The sequence below is a fragment of the Bos mutus genome, chromosome 1 (genome assembly GCF_027580195.1).
Source record: "Bos mutus isolate GX-2022 chromosome 1, NWIPB_WYAK_1.1, whole genome shotgun sequence".
NCBI lineage: Eukaryota > Metazoa > Chordata > Mammalia > Artiodactyla > Bovidae > Bos > Bos mutus.
In genome coordinates, this window is record NC_091617.1 from 114258658 (window position 1) to 114276783 (window position 18126).

At 35.8% G+C, this 18126-nt stretch overlaps 1 protein-coding gene across 37 annotated transcripts in view; it reads right to left on the reverse strand.

The window, feature by feature from the left end:
- Window positions 1-18126, reverse strand: part of MBNL1 (muscleblind like splicing regulator 1) — a 222661-nt gene that overhangs the window by 70079 nt on the left and 134456 nt on the right. Inside the window, exon 1 of one of the 37 annotated variants that reach the window (XM_070374563.1) lies at window positions 3635-3761. The exons of the other annotated variants lie outside the window; for them this stretch is intronic. Within the exon in view, the coding sequence (XP_070230664.1) occupies window positions 3635-3730 (96 nt within the window). The 5' untranslated portion in view covers window positions 3731-3761. Of the gene's footprint in view, window positions 1-3634; window positions 3762-18126 lie in introns of those variants that run through there. 37 annotated transcript variants of the gene reach the window in all.

Sequence of the window (18126 nt, forward strand, 5' to 3'; positions counted from 1 at the left end):
GCATCTTCAATGCCAAAGAACAATGCCAAATCTAACTTTTACTTTGTGAAGCACTTTTAACAATTCAATGTACCCTAGAAAAATAAGCTTGAGAGTACTGACAGAATGGGATTTGCCAATTAAAAGTTGTTGCCATAGAAACAGGATTTAATATGTTCTATGAAAAAAAAATGAACATGTTATGCTTTCTCTTCAGTCATTTCCATTTGAACATAAAATGTGAAAAACACAATTATAGAGAAGAATGTAGCTCCCTAAGGGAGCACCAAATGCATTCTCTTGTTCGTGAAAAAATAAAAGTTCTTTTTCTTAAGCAAAAATGAACACATACTCTGTTTTCCTGAGTTTTTCATAGGTTATTTGACTAATATATCATTTTAGTGTGCAGGATGATTTTCCCCCCCCCCCAGAACGGAGCTTCCCCGCCCCGCCTCCCGACAAGTACTCTACTAGATTTATATTTTCTGAAAGTCTTCAAACACTGTGCTCTTTGAAACATAACTTTAAAAATATCTTTTGAACTACTCAAGGGGAAGATCATTACAAAGGATCCTTTGACATTCTAAACACTCTAAATACCACATGTTAAAAAGTATTTTAAGTACATCATTGAATGTTCCTGACTGTTTACTCAGGGGATTAATATGGGTTAGACTCAGCCAGATGACCATAACCAGCCACAGGATATAAAATAGTGAACTACTCTATCACTTTTATTACTGTTTTACTAACATAGTCCATGACAAGAATTCAGGACATAGCGCTATTAGTCTTCAGGTGGTGACCCACAAGATAAATATTAATGTTTTGTAGAAATTCTATCATGCAGTTCCCAGATGTATGCATTTCAATATCACTCTAAAAAGCAAGTGCCATTTAAAATTTGTCTTTTTTCCAAAGGATCAGTCTATCATGATGTGACTTGATTCATTATAAATAAAATGAAATCATCCTATGACTGATGAAAAATTTGAAGTATAATATATATTCCTTCATTAGTTGAGGGTAGAATGATCTTTATGTGGAAAAGACATTGAATAGACTATTTAATTAATGCATTAATACTGTTTACCATTGATTATCCAGAATTAGTATGATTTAATACCATGGAAACTGATGAAGATTTTAATTGAGTATAATTAAGATGAAAGAGTAGTTGTTAAGAAAGAGGAGGGTATTTTAATTATGAAAGACCTGAACTAAAGCATTAAAAAGTACATGAGAAGGACTTCCCTGGAGGTCCAATGCTTAAGACCTGGCGTTTCAAATCCTGGTCAGGGAGCTAGATCCCACATGCCATGAGGTTCAGCCAAGAAAATTTAAAAAAGAAAAAGAGAAAAATACATGAGAGTACTAGCCCTCTCAATTCCTTTCTTCCTCCCCTATGGGCATTCTCTCTGCCCTCAAAGGGAACTAGAGGATGTCTTAACTTATTTAAGGCAACAACATCTTTTAAAGAACTTAATCTACGAAAGGTCTAAATACAAGAAGGAGATACATTCTCGGGGAAAAAAAAGCATGTATATATAAATTTACTACAATTCATTTTTAAAAAACCTTAAGCTGTTGGTCTTCCAAATTGCAACACAAATGCAGATCACATCTCAAAACTCCATATTGTTACCAAATAGAGTTCTCTTTCTGAGATTTCTACCAGAGATGTACAACCCCTCTTGCTTTACATGAAGTATAAATAATCCTGAATATTACACCATTGTTATTTGATTTTCTTTTCAGGCCTAAACAGTAGATAATAATTATCTAAATAAGTTCAAAGAGGACATGTCCAGTAAAGAGTCAAATCTGTAAGATAAACAGCTAGTCAACTGAGGACAACAGCCTATCTAATGGTTCAAAGTTTAGAATTACAAACTCCTGACAGCATTGGTTTATACAATTAGACATTTCCAAAGCAAGGCAAAAGAATGTTTGATCAAGCAAAAATGTCTTTGCAGATTTAGATTTCAAGTTTGAAAACAAAAAGTTGGAAAGCAAGTATCATAACAAACTCCTCACCTGCCAGTGAATATTGCAAGTGACCTGCTTCAGTGCCTTTCTGCTTTGGTTTAGCAACTAGCACTGTATCAGGCTTGCCTGAGAGGATGTTACATTACTATGACTGAAATCTATTGTTTGGTTTCTATTTCTAAAATATGTTGTTTAGGGAGTAATGACATGACATTTTAAGGTTTTTCAAATTGACAATGAAGTGTTATTCTTTTTAATGTAACTTTAAAAATCAATTTGAATTTAGTTTGGATTCTTTTCAGACTGTATCTTTCATTTTTTCTATTTTTCTATAATTCTGTAGCAAGACAAAAATCCAGCATCCTTGGGAATAAAGGATTATTTTATACACAAAAAAGACTGTTTTACAAGTTTTTAAAACGCCCTAAAAATGGATAAAAAGTGTAATGATTGGTACAGAGTCTCCTCCAAGAAATACTTCTTCCAGGCAGACTTTGCTATAGCCTACAGCCTTCCCCACCCGCTCCCAAAAGTTACTTTTTTAGAATTAAACATTATAAACTTCTGTTGTACACTAGGCATATGAGGCCTGTAATCATTCGAATACAAATTATTTAAATTTTATATTTTAAAAACTAACATGAAAACATTCATCACTTTGTTACCAAAATAACCGAAATGTTAGTAACTGTGTTACTGAAATAATTTAAATAACAGGTTAATCTAAATATGTAATAAATCTAATAAACAGTAAACCTCAAACTCCCTTAAGTCCCTGGATTTTACTCAGAGGCTAGACATCTGCTGAATGCCCAATACACATAAAAGGAATCTGAGGTGAGTGAAGGTGACATGACTAATTGTCTTGGTCACAGGTTAAAGGTACATTCTCCAAATTTATCATTTCTGTTACGTGTTATTTCTCCAACAAGACAGCAACATAGTTTTCAAGGCAAACTGACCTGGAAATATACCACAACACATCTACATTCTGAGAAGTGTTCATCTCTTGGCTTCAGTGTCAATACAATGCAAAAGAGCCCAGAGGATTCCTCTAAAAACCACCCGAGGGTGCTCGCTTGGGAATTAGCTCCAAGGCAGCTATTCCACAGGGATAACAAACCTTTGTTGATCTTGTGACAATGGCTCCTTTACACCAGCTCTTCTCATCTAATTCAATGTATTCTCTATTCATGAAACAGTATTTCTCTATAGCCAGAGTTTTCAGATCTTTTTGCTATTTTCAGAATATTTTCTGGCTCTGTACAGGGCATATAAACAACTCTTCAGCTGTGGAGGGTCAGAGACACCCCTGTATGCTATGGACTCACTCTCCAGGAAACTGCACATGTAGAATTAACATAAACTGTTAGGGCCTTTGAATACCCCCATTGAAACTGTGAACTCCTTCAGGAGTTCTGTGAACTCTCTAAGACTTTTCGGTTTAAGGTAGAAGTCCAAGCTCCACTGTCGCAGTAGCTGTTACAGATGACAAAAAACAGGACTCACCTAAGGATCCAAAAGCAAGTCCATTTGCACAAAAGCATTCTCCGCAAGCAGTCTAATTGTGAGGTTTTAAATGGGTAATAAGAGGAGATGTTAAGAGAAATTGGGGTAGAAACTTCTATCAAAAAAACAAACAAACAAACAAAAACGCTGATACTACCTTACAGGACAGCCCTTGTCTTCTGGGCTCCTTGAGTTCAGAGATGGAATCAGACAGGTAGATCTCCCCTTCTCCTAGCTTTGAGACTGGAAGCATGGTCCCAGTCTCTCTCAAGAGAGAACCACTCCTTGAAAGAGATATTAACGCTGAGACTAATAATACGTGGAAACACCCATATTAAGTATGGACTGACATACTAAGTAAAGCAACATCACAGGACTAAGAATGCAATGACCAAAAAGAAAAAAAAAAGTTGCAGAAAGTATTAGGATAACAAAAACTGAATTTAAAAGATAAGAAAAGTAAGAGACTCCCCTGCCATGGCAACCCACTCCAGTATTCTTGCCTAGAGAATTTTATGGACAAAGGAGCCTGGCAGGGGTCCAAGGGGTCACAAAGAGTCAGACAGGACTAAAGCAACTTAGCATGACGTAGTAAGAGAGAACAGAACAGGACACCTATCCGACTCCTACTTACATTTTGTCATTAAGGACAAGTATCTTTTTCTTTTTAATAAAATTAAGAAAAAAATTTTTGGCTGCACCACACGGTTCGTGGTATCTTAGTTCCCTGACCAGAGATGGAACCCAAAGCCACAGCAGCGAAAGAGCAGAATCCCAACCACCGGATTACCAGGGAATTCCCAAGGATCTTTAAATTGTAAAATATGGAGCTATAATGCACTCTGCCTAGGATACACACCCAGTAAAGTTCATGGACAGGAGAAATACTAGAAAAATGAAAAAGAGCCTCTACAAAAACATCTAGAAAATAAAATCCATTTACTTCGGATTTTCAAAGTTTCATTTTCTGTCTCACACTTCAAATGACTTGAAGCTTTAGGGAAAGGGCAGGATAAGTTTTACTTCCATGATCTATTTCCTCTTACTAACACAATGTATGATTTCTCCACGTTTTGTGCCTTCTTAAAAATGCTGTGAGGCCTAAAATATCACAGCAAGGGACAAGGATTCTATCACTGATTCATAATGTACTCTTATACTTCAGAGTCTCCATTACGACTTTAGGAAAGAAAAATGTTTCTTTTCCTTTAATCAATCATTGTCTGAGAGGCATTCCGCTTAACTAGTGCGTAAGACAAACAGGGTAAGAGTAGTCAGCTAGTTTTCCATTTGACTCTTTCTACTGCCAAGTGGGTTTAAAGGCAAACTATTTCATACTTATATTTGCTTACTTGATTAAACATTACCACCTCTGCTTACTAAACAAGTCTAAATATACCTTCCTTGGGGTAACTAAGGAGTGTGTTATGACTGCTTGAGTTACACTAAGGTTGTTCCTAAATCAATTCACAAATACACTTAACACCAAATATGTTCCTGGCCTCAGAAAATATGATCTCTGTACTGAAGCAGATTAAGGTGTCAAAAGAGCAGCTGAAAAACAAGGTAATAAGTCAATCAAACAATTATTTGACATCAAATAACTAACCCCTTCAAACCCTTTGACTGGGCTGATTATTTTGAAACAAACCTAAGCATTTTAGAGGAAGCCAAATTTTAGTCTTGTCTCACTTCACTAAGTACTTAATCAGAGAATAAAAAACACACCTTTCATAGAACTACATGTGAGAATGAACATATATGAGTGGAAAGAATAATTATTTGCATATTAAATGAAGGCCAATTTTCATAGAAATATGGATATGAGATGGTTAGACAGCACAGGGATTCTCCCATGGCTCAGTGGCGAAAAATCTGGTTGTAATTCAGGAGACATAAGAGACAGGGGTTTGATCCCTGTGTCAGGAGGATGCCCTGTAAGAGGACATGGCAACCCACACCAGAATTCTTGCCAGGAAAATCCCGGACAGAGGAGCATGGCTACAGCCATGGCATTGCAGAGAGTCAAACACGACTGAAGCACTAGAGCACAGATGGCATCACTGACTCAGTGGACATGAGTCTGAGCAAACTCCAGGAGATAGTGAAGGGCAGTGGAGCCTGGACACGACTAGTGACTGAACAGCAACAGCAAAATTAAATTAAATTAAATTTTGCTATAATGAACTACATTGTCTCCAAAGTGAATTCTCTGATAAGTGATTTTCTAGTAAACAACAGTGACATTCTGCTATAATATTTCAGGAAGGAACAAATCAAATGTCTTCATCTTTTTATGCTGTATTAAAATTTTAAATATTCAAACTATAAACAGGAATTTTTCTTAAGAAAACTATGCATTTATGGGTAGAATATGCTTTTATTTTTATTTCATAACAAGTTAGGTCACATACAAATTCAACATGCCATGATATTTTTCTATGTCCAGCCTAAAGTTTAAAGTGTATATCTATCTATCTATCTATCTATCTATATAATCCTAAGGAGGAAACATATAAACTTCTGCCACCTATAGCCATATTTGCATACATTTCCCCAAATCCAGATGTGTTCATCTTTCAAGCCCAGCTTTGTCACAGACAATTTTGAATATGGGCAGAGTTTATGCCTTTTACTTAAATGTAATATAAGAATAAAACTTGTTATAATAAAAACATTTGGTATAAAATCTTGGTTTGGGGAAAGAAGTAAGATTTTTGCCATCTGGATCTGTCTAAAAACAAGGAATTCTTTTCTGACATGAACCAGTTTATTGTACCTTGCCACTACCCGCCTTGTTTTATTTACTATATACCTATCAAATGGTGTAAGAACTTGCTATATTTTTTAAATCTTAAATTGGAATTGTTTTATTAATATCTTGATTATTCAGAATTTTCCTATGTAACGCCAAACAAAAACATCAATATTCAGAAGGAAAAAAATAGTGATTCAATGCTTAGAGAAATATGAAGTGAAAGTGTTTACACACATTTAAAGTGCATACACACTCATAAATCATTTAAAAATTAAACCCATTCCAGGAAAATGTATAAAAACCATATTAAAATATAGCATATGACAGGCAGTACACTCCTGCTTTGACATAAATCCCAGCCAGATTCTCTCTGACCCACCTTCTAATGGAAATGAAAACAAAAATAAACAAACTGGACCTCATAAAACTTAAAAGCTTTTGCACAGCAAAGGAAACTATAAACAAGATGAAAAGACAACTCTCAGAAGGGGAGAAAATAATTGTAAATGAAGCAACTGACAAAGGGCTAACCTCCAAAATCTATAAGCAGCTCATATAGCTCAGTAGCAGAAAGACAAACAACCCAGCCAAACACATGGGCAGAAACTTCTCCAACGAAGACATTCAGATGGCCAATAAACACATGAAAAGATGCTCAACATCGCTCATTACTAGAGAAATGCAAATCAAAACTTCAATGAGGTACCACCTCACACCAGTCAGAATGGCCATCATCAAAAACTCTACAAACAATAAATGCTGAAGAGGATGTGGAAAAAAGAGAACTCCCCTACACTGTTGGTGGTAATGTAAACTGATACGGCCATCATGGAAAACAGTATGGAGATTCCTTAAAAAACTAGGAATAAGTCTACCATACGACCCAACAATCCCACTACTGGGCATATACCCTGAGAAAATCACAATTCTAAAAGACACGTAAACCCCAATGTTCACTGCAGCAATATTTACAACAGCCAGAACACAGATGCAACCCAGATGTCCATGGACACAGACTAATGGATGAAGAAGTTGTGGTACATTTATATAGTGAAATGTTATGCAGCCATAAAAAGGAATGATCTGAGTCAGTTGCAGTGAGGTGAATGAACCCAGAGCCTCTTATAAAGAGTGAAATAAGTCAAAAAGAGAAAAATAAAAGTCGTACATAAATGCACACACACAGAATCTAGAAAAATGGTACTGAAGAACCTAGTAGAGGTTTGTGCCCACCTAGACTGTGGGCACAGCAGGGGAACGTGAGGGTGAGACGAATTAAGAAAGTGGCATTGACATATATACACTATCATGTGTGAAACAGATAGTTAGTGGGGAGCTGCTAAATAACACAAGGAGCCCAGCCTGGTGCTCTGTGATAACCTAAGCAGAGTGGGAAGGGGGAAGGGGAGGGAGGCTCAGGAGGGAGGGGATGTATATATAATTATGACTGATTCATGTTGTTGTACAGCAGAAACCAACACAAAATTGTAAACCAATTTTCCACTGATTAAATATAAATAAATAAAATAAAAAAAATAAAATACAGCATGTGAAAATGTAATTAAGTCCCATGTGTTAGCTCTTCAGTCGTATCTGACTCTTTACAACCCCATGGACTGTAGCCCATCAGCCTCCTCTGTCCATGGAATTCTCCAGGCCCTTCCCTTCTCTAGGGGATATTCCCAACCCAGGGATCGAACCCGGGTCACCTGCACTGCAGGTAGATTCTTTACCACTTGAGCCACCAGGGAATTAAGTTCCATATGAAGGGCTTAATATAATGTACTAAGGTATCAAAAATATTACTTATTCAGGCTTACAATACTCAGGATATACTTAACCAAGCCTTTCGGGGCAAAGATGATAAGGCAAAAGCTATACAACCTTTTGCAAAACCTCCTTAGATGCTTATACCTAGTAATCACGACGAATAATCTGTTCTTTCATCCATGTTCTTGCTTCCTGTCCATTCCCCTTATCTTCTATTTCTTCTCTATCTGGCTCAGTGCCAGTTAGACCCTAAGACCTAAAGGATTTAGATCCAAGAAAAGTGTCTGATTTGAGCTTTGTGGAAGGTAAGAAGAGTGTCAGATTCTTAAATTATCCCACTTTCTTTCTTCCTCTCACCATTTCAGGCACTGTATTTTAGGCATTCAAGGACCAATATGTTCTACAACTGTTAATGTGAATTTTGTGGGCACTTCCTATTTTTATACTTTCTGACGCATCTTTTAAACTTCAGATTTGTAACAAAAGGAGACCTCGAACACAGAAAACACAGTAAGTGATGAATGATAATGGAAAATTTCTGGATCTCAAGGTTATACAATCTGAAATATATGGCTGAACAACAAGATTAAAATCTTCATTCTCAGAAATCTTTAATAAGAGACCTCTGTGGTCTAGAATACAAACTTATCCCAGCTGGGAACAGCCATCTGTGGTTTCAAGTTATTTTACTTTTAGAAAGTATACATCTTCTAGTCTAAGCATCCTATATCATTAGTCTCTATGTATCTCAAGGAAATGGGGGTCCTTCACCAATTTAGGTGGAGAAAAGGCAGGATATATTAAACCATTCTCATCTGAATCTTGGACCAAAAAAAAGAAACAAAAAGCCAAAACAAAACAAAATTTTAAAACCTCAAAACAAACAATCAGAAAAACAAAAAACCCACAAAAACCCTACTACAACCTCCTGGTTCTTCTCTGCTTATTTGCAGCAATTATTAAAATGTCATTTAGAAAAATCTGTGTTCCAATAAATTTAATGAAGACAATTCTGAGCAATCTGGAATGATCCCAGGAAAGGAAACTACATGTTGCCAAAAATATAAAGTACCATCAAAACAATAGTTTGAAAGGAAAGTTGAAATGATTTTTAATATTTAAGCATCCAAGAAAAGCCACTCTGCATCTTCAGCTGATTTCAACGCTAGGGAACATGCTGTAATTATTCAATATTAATGATTAATGGTGAAAAATGAGATATTTTGATAAAATTTTTCAGAAATAACCATATTCATAGTTAGGAGAGAGCTACATGTACAGGATTTCCTACATCAGTGTTCTATCAATTTGATACCATCTTCAATGAAAAACTCAAGGTTAATTAGAAATGCCAGTGGCCACCCTCCTGTACAAGTCTTTATATTTAATTACCATTGTTTCCAGACTAATTTTAAGTTATTCAGTATGTGTTAAACATGAAGGATATTATAAATCAAAATATACTTGATATTCAGCCTACCAACACACAATTTTAAAACTAAACAATGATATAACAAAATATTGGGTATGATCTTTTGATATTATTAGAATTACAAGAAGCTTCCAAATTTTTCAAAGAAGAAATCTTTCACAGGAACAAGCAATGATACAGGCACATTTTAAACGGTTTTGCCAAAAGTTATCTAATTATGTAAATATCAGGAAGGAATTGGGCTTCCCTAACAGCTCAGCTGGTAAAGAATCCACCTGCAATGCGGGAGACCTGGGTTCGATCCCTGGGTTGGGAAGATCCCCTGGAGAAGGGAAAAGCTACCCACTCCAGTATTCTGGCCTGGAGAATTCCATGGACTGTATAAGTCTATGGGGTCGCAAAGAGTCGGACACGACTGAGAGACTTTCACTCAGGAAGGAATATACTATTAAATATTTATATACATTTGGAGTGGTAACAGCATTAAAAACAAGTATTATACCTACTTCCTAGTAGTAACATGTGAGTTTAGCTTTCGTAAAGTGGAAGAATCAAGACTGATAAATATGGGAACTCTTGCATTTCTACATCTCATTTAAATAGCAAGAGCAGAAGAAATATTCTTAAAATACTTTGTCCTGGTTCCCAGGATTTGATAGCTGTACATTTTATCAAACAATATTAACTAATATTATTTCCAGATTTGAAATCTAAGGTACTGTAGAAGATACATTTACTCAATGTTAAATAATTCTAAACAAGTAACTGCCAAAATTCTGAATCATGAATGTGACTTCCAAATATACTGATGTATAATCAGAGTATACATTTTATTTCCATCAATAATTTGACTTTGGACACATAATGACAACTAACATTTGTTATCCTATAATGTAATGCTAAGTATTATTCTAAGTGCTTCTCATGTATTTGCTCTTTTAAGCCTTTACAATCCTATTCAGCAGGCACCATTAAATATCTCCAAATAAAAGATGAAGAAACTGAAACACAAACAGGTTAAATAATTAGCTAACAGTCATGTGGCTGAGAAATGGAGGTGTCAGGGTCTGAACTTCTTAGGCTTTCTAACCACTCTACCAACTAGTGTGTCTCCTATACCAGCTCCAAGGTCAAGTCTCTGCAGGCAGTCTTCTGCCATTATCGAACAGGAGAGGAGCTACTTTTAAACTGATCAAGATTCAAAGGCCCATATAAGAACAAACACTGGCCAATCTGATGTTCAAAAGCATCATATCTAAGCTTAATCCTGTTAAAAATAGCAAAATGTCGTCTTATCAAAAAGGAAGACACCTTTGACAAAAGGAACAAATATAACTATTATTAATAGCTTCTTACTCACAATGCAAATCTTGGAACCTCACTGTTATTGCTGTATTTTTCTCACTGTCATGGCTTTTGGGTTTTGTGTTAAAGCAGCAGGAATGGGCACATGAATCACCCACCACAACCCCTAGCCCAAATCACTTTTTGAGTATGGGGAAAGACAGGGAATGGGAGGATAAGGGGAAAAGGACGTGAAGGAAAGGGAAATACGTCTAGAAGATGGAGAACTGAACTGGCATTGAGACTCCAAGGTGAAGTGGCAGAATCAGAGTTCTCCATGAAGACTTACAGGGCTGTACCCCTTGGATCAACTGCTAATTGACATAACTAGAACAAATCATACGATGTTTCTGTATTCTTCACAACCAGCTCTTATTCCTAAAAACACACCATTTGCCAACGAAGTGTTATTTCAGATTCCTCGGGTTTTGGCTCTCCTCTCAGCTAGATCTAATATATGATCATCTACATAACAATTTGACAAATGGAAAGTTTCCAACAACTATTAGTTAGCAAGTCTTATCTACCATAAACATCTCATTCTCCTTCGAAAACAGCTTCATATTTCAGGTGTGAACCACAAATAACAATGGCATTTTCATAGAATCTCTAAGAAATTCCAGCTGAAAAGTTAGAACTGTTATTAAATGAAAGATTGCAACAGGAGAGATAAAGTGCAGTTCAATTTATATTCCTTCAAGACAGTATGTGAGAATATTTTCTTAGGCATCTGAGTCAAATATTTCTATTTATCTGAACAGTTTAACAGGATACAACCCTAATTGGTGGCGGGCGGGGGAGACGACATATCTTTAATTGTAAATATTTTAGTCATTAATTTAAAATTGTTTCTGAAATTTATAAAATATTTAAAAAATGTAATTCTGTATATTTCAAACTATTACTCTATGAATATGTTGAAGGGCCCTGTAACAAGGATATAAAAATATGTGGAAATTTCTCTAGAAAACAAATGGTTGACATCTAAATTTAAATGTTCTCAAACCTAAAAAGAAATAAATGTGGCTAACGCTGCAATGCAAATAGTTCTCACCCCTGTTAAATTATACCATAGTATTAATTCACTGAAAAATATTCCTTTCAGGATTTGAGAAATATATGGAAATTTGAGTACTAGGTCTCTATTATTATAATTATTATTTATTTTTATGAATTCATTACCCAGGATGTTGTAAATATTTATATGCATAATTCAGGGGTAATCAGTGGTGTTTATCTTGACTAACTGATAATCTACAGACTGCAGTGCATTTATGATTTCAATGGAATTAATCTTCAATTCTCTACACTTCATTGTGAGAAGAGCTATAAACAGATTGCCAAGAGGAGCCTTTCAGCATCGAAGCTTTACTTGAGGGAAAAAAAAAACAATTCCTTTGGGGGAAACTCATTATTTATTCACTGCAGAACACAACTATTCTCAAAAGGAGCTAATAACCTCAACTCTTTATAATGTACATATCTAAAAGATATCTTCTTTGTCATATAAACAAGATACAAGAATAATAGACACTTTCCAAGAGATAATATGAAGCCAATTCTACTTTGTCCACGGGAAATATAATTATTCCCACTTCACAAGCCCTCCTCTGACCTAATACAACGCAAAGGATCTGTGGGAGGTGGGCAGTAGATGATGGGGTGATGACCTGATTCGCGAACAGTTCCAACATCCCTGAAGCCCTCCTCTATTTTTCCAATTATTTTTCCATGTTCAGATAAACACTGAATACTTCATTCTTGTTTGGTGAATTTTATGTAGATTATTCCACCAGTAATACATCAACTTCACTTTCCTGGCAGTCACACCCTGCCCATTTTCAGCCGTCTTCCTTTGACTCCAATTTGACACCCTGGTTTGAACAGTCATGCCACGTAAGGGAAATGCCAAGGCAAATCTGTCAGCTCTATGGGTTAGAGCCACCGTAGTGTGGCTACTTAATGATTTATAATAGAGCCGGGAAGTACTCACTTGCAGTGCTGCCGGGAGACGCTGGTGACTGACACGATCACAAAAGCGGTACAGATGTCTTCCAGGGTATTTTGTTTCTATCACATCACTGCATGTGCTCACTGGCCATAAAAAACGAAAGTGGTCTGTTTCTATCCCCAAGATATTCTATTCTATTCCCTCTTCTCACCAGAAGAAAAAAAAAAACTCTAAAACATGTCTTTCATTGATTTTAAAATATTGGATAATTTTTGAATAATAAATCACCGTGCATAGTAAATTTAAAATAAAAGCTGATTTTGTAAGTGCTCTTTCTATAGCTGGACTATTCTAATCGACAGTTGTCTTTAACAACTTTAAACTTAAATGTTTCCACAGAAGAAGAGATAAAAGTGATCCTCATCTTTAAAAAAGTCTTTATATGTAAATGATGCATATTAAGGCATTTACACAAGAAATGATATGCCATTTAGGATTTGCTTTAAAATATTCAAGACCATTCCCCACCATCCCCCCAAGTGGAAGGACAGAAGCAACAAGATTAACAAATATTGAAAACTGCTGACACTAGATTACAGAATATTATGCTCTCCACTTCTGTATTTGAAAATCTTCATTTAAAAAAACTTAGTTAGAAACAGACACTCATGGAGTTTTACATTCAATCACTTCTTTTCCTAAACAACCAAAGCACTTGAACGACTTAAGCCTATCTTTGCTACCTCGAACTATTAATGTCTAATATTCTGCAAACTATTACTTGGTCGTTAAGGACAAATGACATTATCTGTAAAGAAAATGTCTTAACTCATCATCCAAAATAACTGACATTAGTAGGCAGTTATTTTGATGTGCCTTATTTTCATAAGGAATGCTAAAACTACAAGGGATGACTGATATTCGAAGGCTTGCTCACCTTCCTAATTGGCTATGATATTTATTTCTTCATTATGCCTATGTATTTAAATTTCAGTCTTGCACCTGTCTTATTCTATCCTCCCAAAGCATCAGATTGCTACATTCCTACAATATAATAATAAACTGAAAGAGCCCTTCATTAATCCTCCAACATGGGCCACTTAAAAGTAAGTGAAACATTATAGCCAAATTCAGTTAAGATTTTCCGTAGCATCTACATTCAAATGGAAAGGTATCTGCCAGCTTATTAGGTGCTGAGGATATTACATTATACTCGGCAGAGCTCAGCAAGATGACTCACACAGTAAAATAAGAAAAATGGATTGAAGTAGAATAAAATTAAGTGCTATAAAAATCAACTGGTATAAAGTACATGTGATAAAAGATGTGTACTTTCTCTAAAAATTATGTCTTGAAATCAGAGACACATTGGTCTTTTAAGACCAGAATAAGATGCTTCTGATGGTAATTAAATTCAAGGTTGGAAAGTTGTTAACTCAGTATTCAAATAGCAACAAACCCTCTGGCTAGAATTATAAGCCTAGTTAACAGCTTTTATGCTCCATGGTGAACACTAGAATACTTTTCTTTTTCTTCTTCCTTTTTTAAAACTTTGCAGTTAATAAATAATTGTGGAATCACAGCTGGAATAGAATTTAGAAATAGCGTTGTCAACTGCGTAATATTGTAGATAAAGAAACAAAGGTTTGCTCATGCAATGTCGATCTTGCCTTCCTCCTAAGTGGTAGCAAATTCAGTATTCTTTAAATAAATGTTTGCTCTGATACAGGATGCTTTGTTTATGCTTTTGAAAGATTCTTATATATCTCTGAGTCCAAAATTTTACATCCCTCTCACCTCCTCCAATGACTCCCCCATATATACACATACACAAAAATCATATATAAGTGATAAAGATCTCTTCCTCTTTTAAGTAAACAGAATATCTCAGAAGTCCCTTGAAACTATCTTGAAATTTTCAGGAAAAAAAACTGCATTAATTTTCAGCCTTTTAAAAAATGTTTCACAAAATTGTATCATTATAATGACGTTTCTCTGTTATATCAACCTCAAGGCTATATTAGTTGTTCACAAAATGTTCTTAAGAAAAAGTAAATTTAAGCAAAGTTTTCTCAACTCTATTTTCAAATTCTATTTCTATTTTTTGAAAAAAATTAACTGCTTAAGAACATCAACTTAATCTCTAATAATATATCTTTGGAGAAGGAACTGGCAACCCATTCCAGTGTTCTTGCCTAGAGAATTCCATGGACAGAGGAGCCTGGTGGGTTATAATCTATGGGGGTCACAGGTCAGACACGACTGAGCAACTAACACACACACACAAAATATCTTTTAGCAATCTTTACATTAGTTAGGGAAGATAAAATGAGCTTAAAGGTTCAATTACATTCATCTAATTTAAAGTAAAAAAAATTGAAAAGGAAAGGGAGAATGAAAGATGGCAGCATTAATACATGAATCATTTTGCCTCATCATGAAGCAATGTGAGAATAGCAAACCTTCAACCATTTCATCTTTGTTAGGACTTGAAAAGTTAAGTCCTTCAGTAATTTTTTACTAGTTAATCAAGTCATGAAAAGAACCACAAAACTGTAAGATTTATCAGAAAATTGTATGGGCTACATACCCATTTTACTTTCAAAATTTACAAACTGCTGAATGGCAGAGTTTTTGGATCACTTCGGAAAATTTACCACAATACACATTTTATAGGTGTTACCTTCCCACCCAGGTGGTCAGCGGTAACGAATCTGCCTGCGATGCAGGAGATGCGGGTTTGATCCCTGGGTAGGGAAGATCCACTGGAGTAGGAAAGTACTTTTTAGGACAGCTACCACAGACTTGGGCTTCCCAGGTGCTTCGTGGTAAAGAATTCCCCCGCCAATGCAGGTAACACAGGTTGGATCCCTGGGTCAAAAGGAAACGGCAACTTGCTCCAGTATTCTTGCCTGGGAAATCCCATGGACACAGGAGCCTGGTGGGCTATAGTCCACAGGGTTGCAAAAGAGTCGGACACGACTTAGTGACCAAACAACAACTAAAGAAACGACATGCGTGTATTTCAAATCTCTAGCATAGTTAAATGCTTTCTAAATAAGCCACGATCATCCTACGTTTGGTGGTACAGATTTAGTGACATCATCTAAGGAGCTTCCCAGAAGAAACATGGGTTACAAAAGGCTGAACTCAAGGGTGACGAAAGACAGTTCAGCGTTCAGACAGAGCAGTCCACTTCCATGGAACTGCTAGCATGGAGCCAAGGTCCAAACATGGTCTGTCCTGGATCTTCACTTACAACTTCAAAAGTAGTTATGCCAAGAAAAAGGCAGGGCATGATACACAAACTAATGAACTGGATTCCTTTTAATCACTATAAGGACAGATCTACTTTGTGTTCTTTGGCAATCTCTCTCACCCTGTTGGACTCCCCCACCCCCCAAGTTGGAAAGCTTTTATCAAAACTACAAGTAACAAATTTAAAATATTTTGTAAGAAACAAAATCACGTTGCCAGGACTGGGTTTGGAAAATAAAGTTATAAATATGTTCTGAATAAAATGTTTTAAAGATAGTTAAGATTTTTACATGGAAGTCTGTTCACTAATGAGTCATTTGGGCCATAAATATATACTGCAGTTAAAGCTTCTGTTTTACAATTTAGTGGATGTACCTGGTTAATATATCATCTGGGATGTCAGATAGATTTCAACTTCCACATCGGTTCTGAGTGGAAGCCAGTTTTTGGAGTGGCAGCAAGCATGTAATGAATTTATCCTTCCTGACCTCTGCCATGCTGTACATATGCTAGACATGTAAAAAGCCTGCAGTGTTTTACCAGAAATCACAAAAGGTACATTGTTTCCTTGCAAGTGATCTCTTACCGAGATAACAAAAACAGAAAGTTATTGTAAGTCACACTATAGCTACCTTGTACACAGATGTCTCTTGTTAGAAGGAATTTTAAATATAAAAGATGCAGGCACTGCTACACAAAGATGTTATAGTCTCTATCAATTATACAACTTAAGTGATCAAATTTGAAAATGAAGGAACTCTTCCAGGAGTTGTACATGAAGAATAACAGCATCTTTAATTTATAAAATACTGTGGGAACAAAATATTCACCTGACAGATATTCTCATCATAGAAAAAGTTTTGATGGAATGTATTTACTGGATCAGCAAAGGTTATGTTCCCTGGGGCCATCAGCTGTGTGATGGATGAATCTCATTCTTGATTATGATTCAGAAAAAGCATGAAAAAGGATGAAATATGAGGGCGATCTGATGAAGACTATTACCTATAAAAGGACAGGATCCGACATATGTTTTCTTCGGTGTTAAGTATCTGGCACATTTTAGCTGTTTGTTGAACACATTCAGTAAAAATGGGAGCGGGGGGGTTGTAGCATTTAGGCTCAATCTTTGGTTCTGACATTAACCAACTATATGATATATACTTAGTAATTCTTAGTTTTCTCATCTCTAAAATGGGACTATCAATACTTGCCTCAGTGAGCTGTTTTACAGAATGAACAGTATCATATAAGTGCAGGCACCACAAAGCCTGATATATAGTCAGCACTCAGTAAAAAATTATTTTTAAAACTTCTATAAATACTTTAATATTATTTTAATACTGGGCTAAGACAGAAACTAATTTCATTGGGCTTATTCCTACATCTACTTCTTCATCTTCCTTTTCTTTGAAACTTATTGGTCTTCTATAAATGCAGCTAGAAGAATTCTAATACCTCTATTCAATTTATTGATAACAGAGCCTCCCTACCAAATCCTTCCCTCAACAGCCTTTACCCTGTTATCCTATGGCTCAATCTATAAACTTAACATTGAGTTGTTAACATTTTAACGAAGATTAGGCTTTCAGTGTATTAGCTTTGTATACATTTCCATAGCAACTTAAATTTATGCCCCTCAATGATACTTCCAAATACTGCTGCTGCTAAGTCGCTTCAGTTGTGTCCGACTCTGTGCAACCCCATAGACGGCAGCCCACCAGGCTGCTCTGTCCCTGGGATTCTCCAGGCAAGAACACTGGAGTGGGTTGCCATTTCCTCCTCCAATGCATGAAAGTGAAAAGTGAAAGTGAAGTCGCTCAGTCGTGTCCGACTCTTAGCGACCCCATGGACTGCAGCCTACTAGGCTCCTCCGTCCATGGGATTTTCCAGGCAAGAGTACTGGAGTGGGGTGCCATTGCCTACTCCCACTTCCAAATACTAGTAATAACATATTTCAAATTGAAGACTTACTAAATTTGTACATAAAAATGAAACCCCAAAACAAACATATAACTCCAATATTATAAACCATGATTAAAAAGAACTATCTTGTCTGGTTATATTCTTACAGATTTAATCCTAATCCTGCTATTATTATATAAAAATATAGAACCTGTTATTGAACTTCATCTA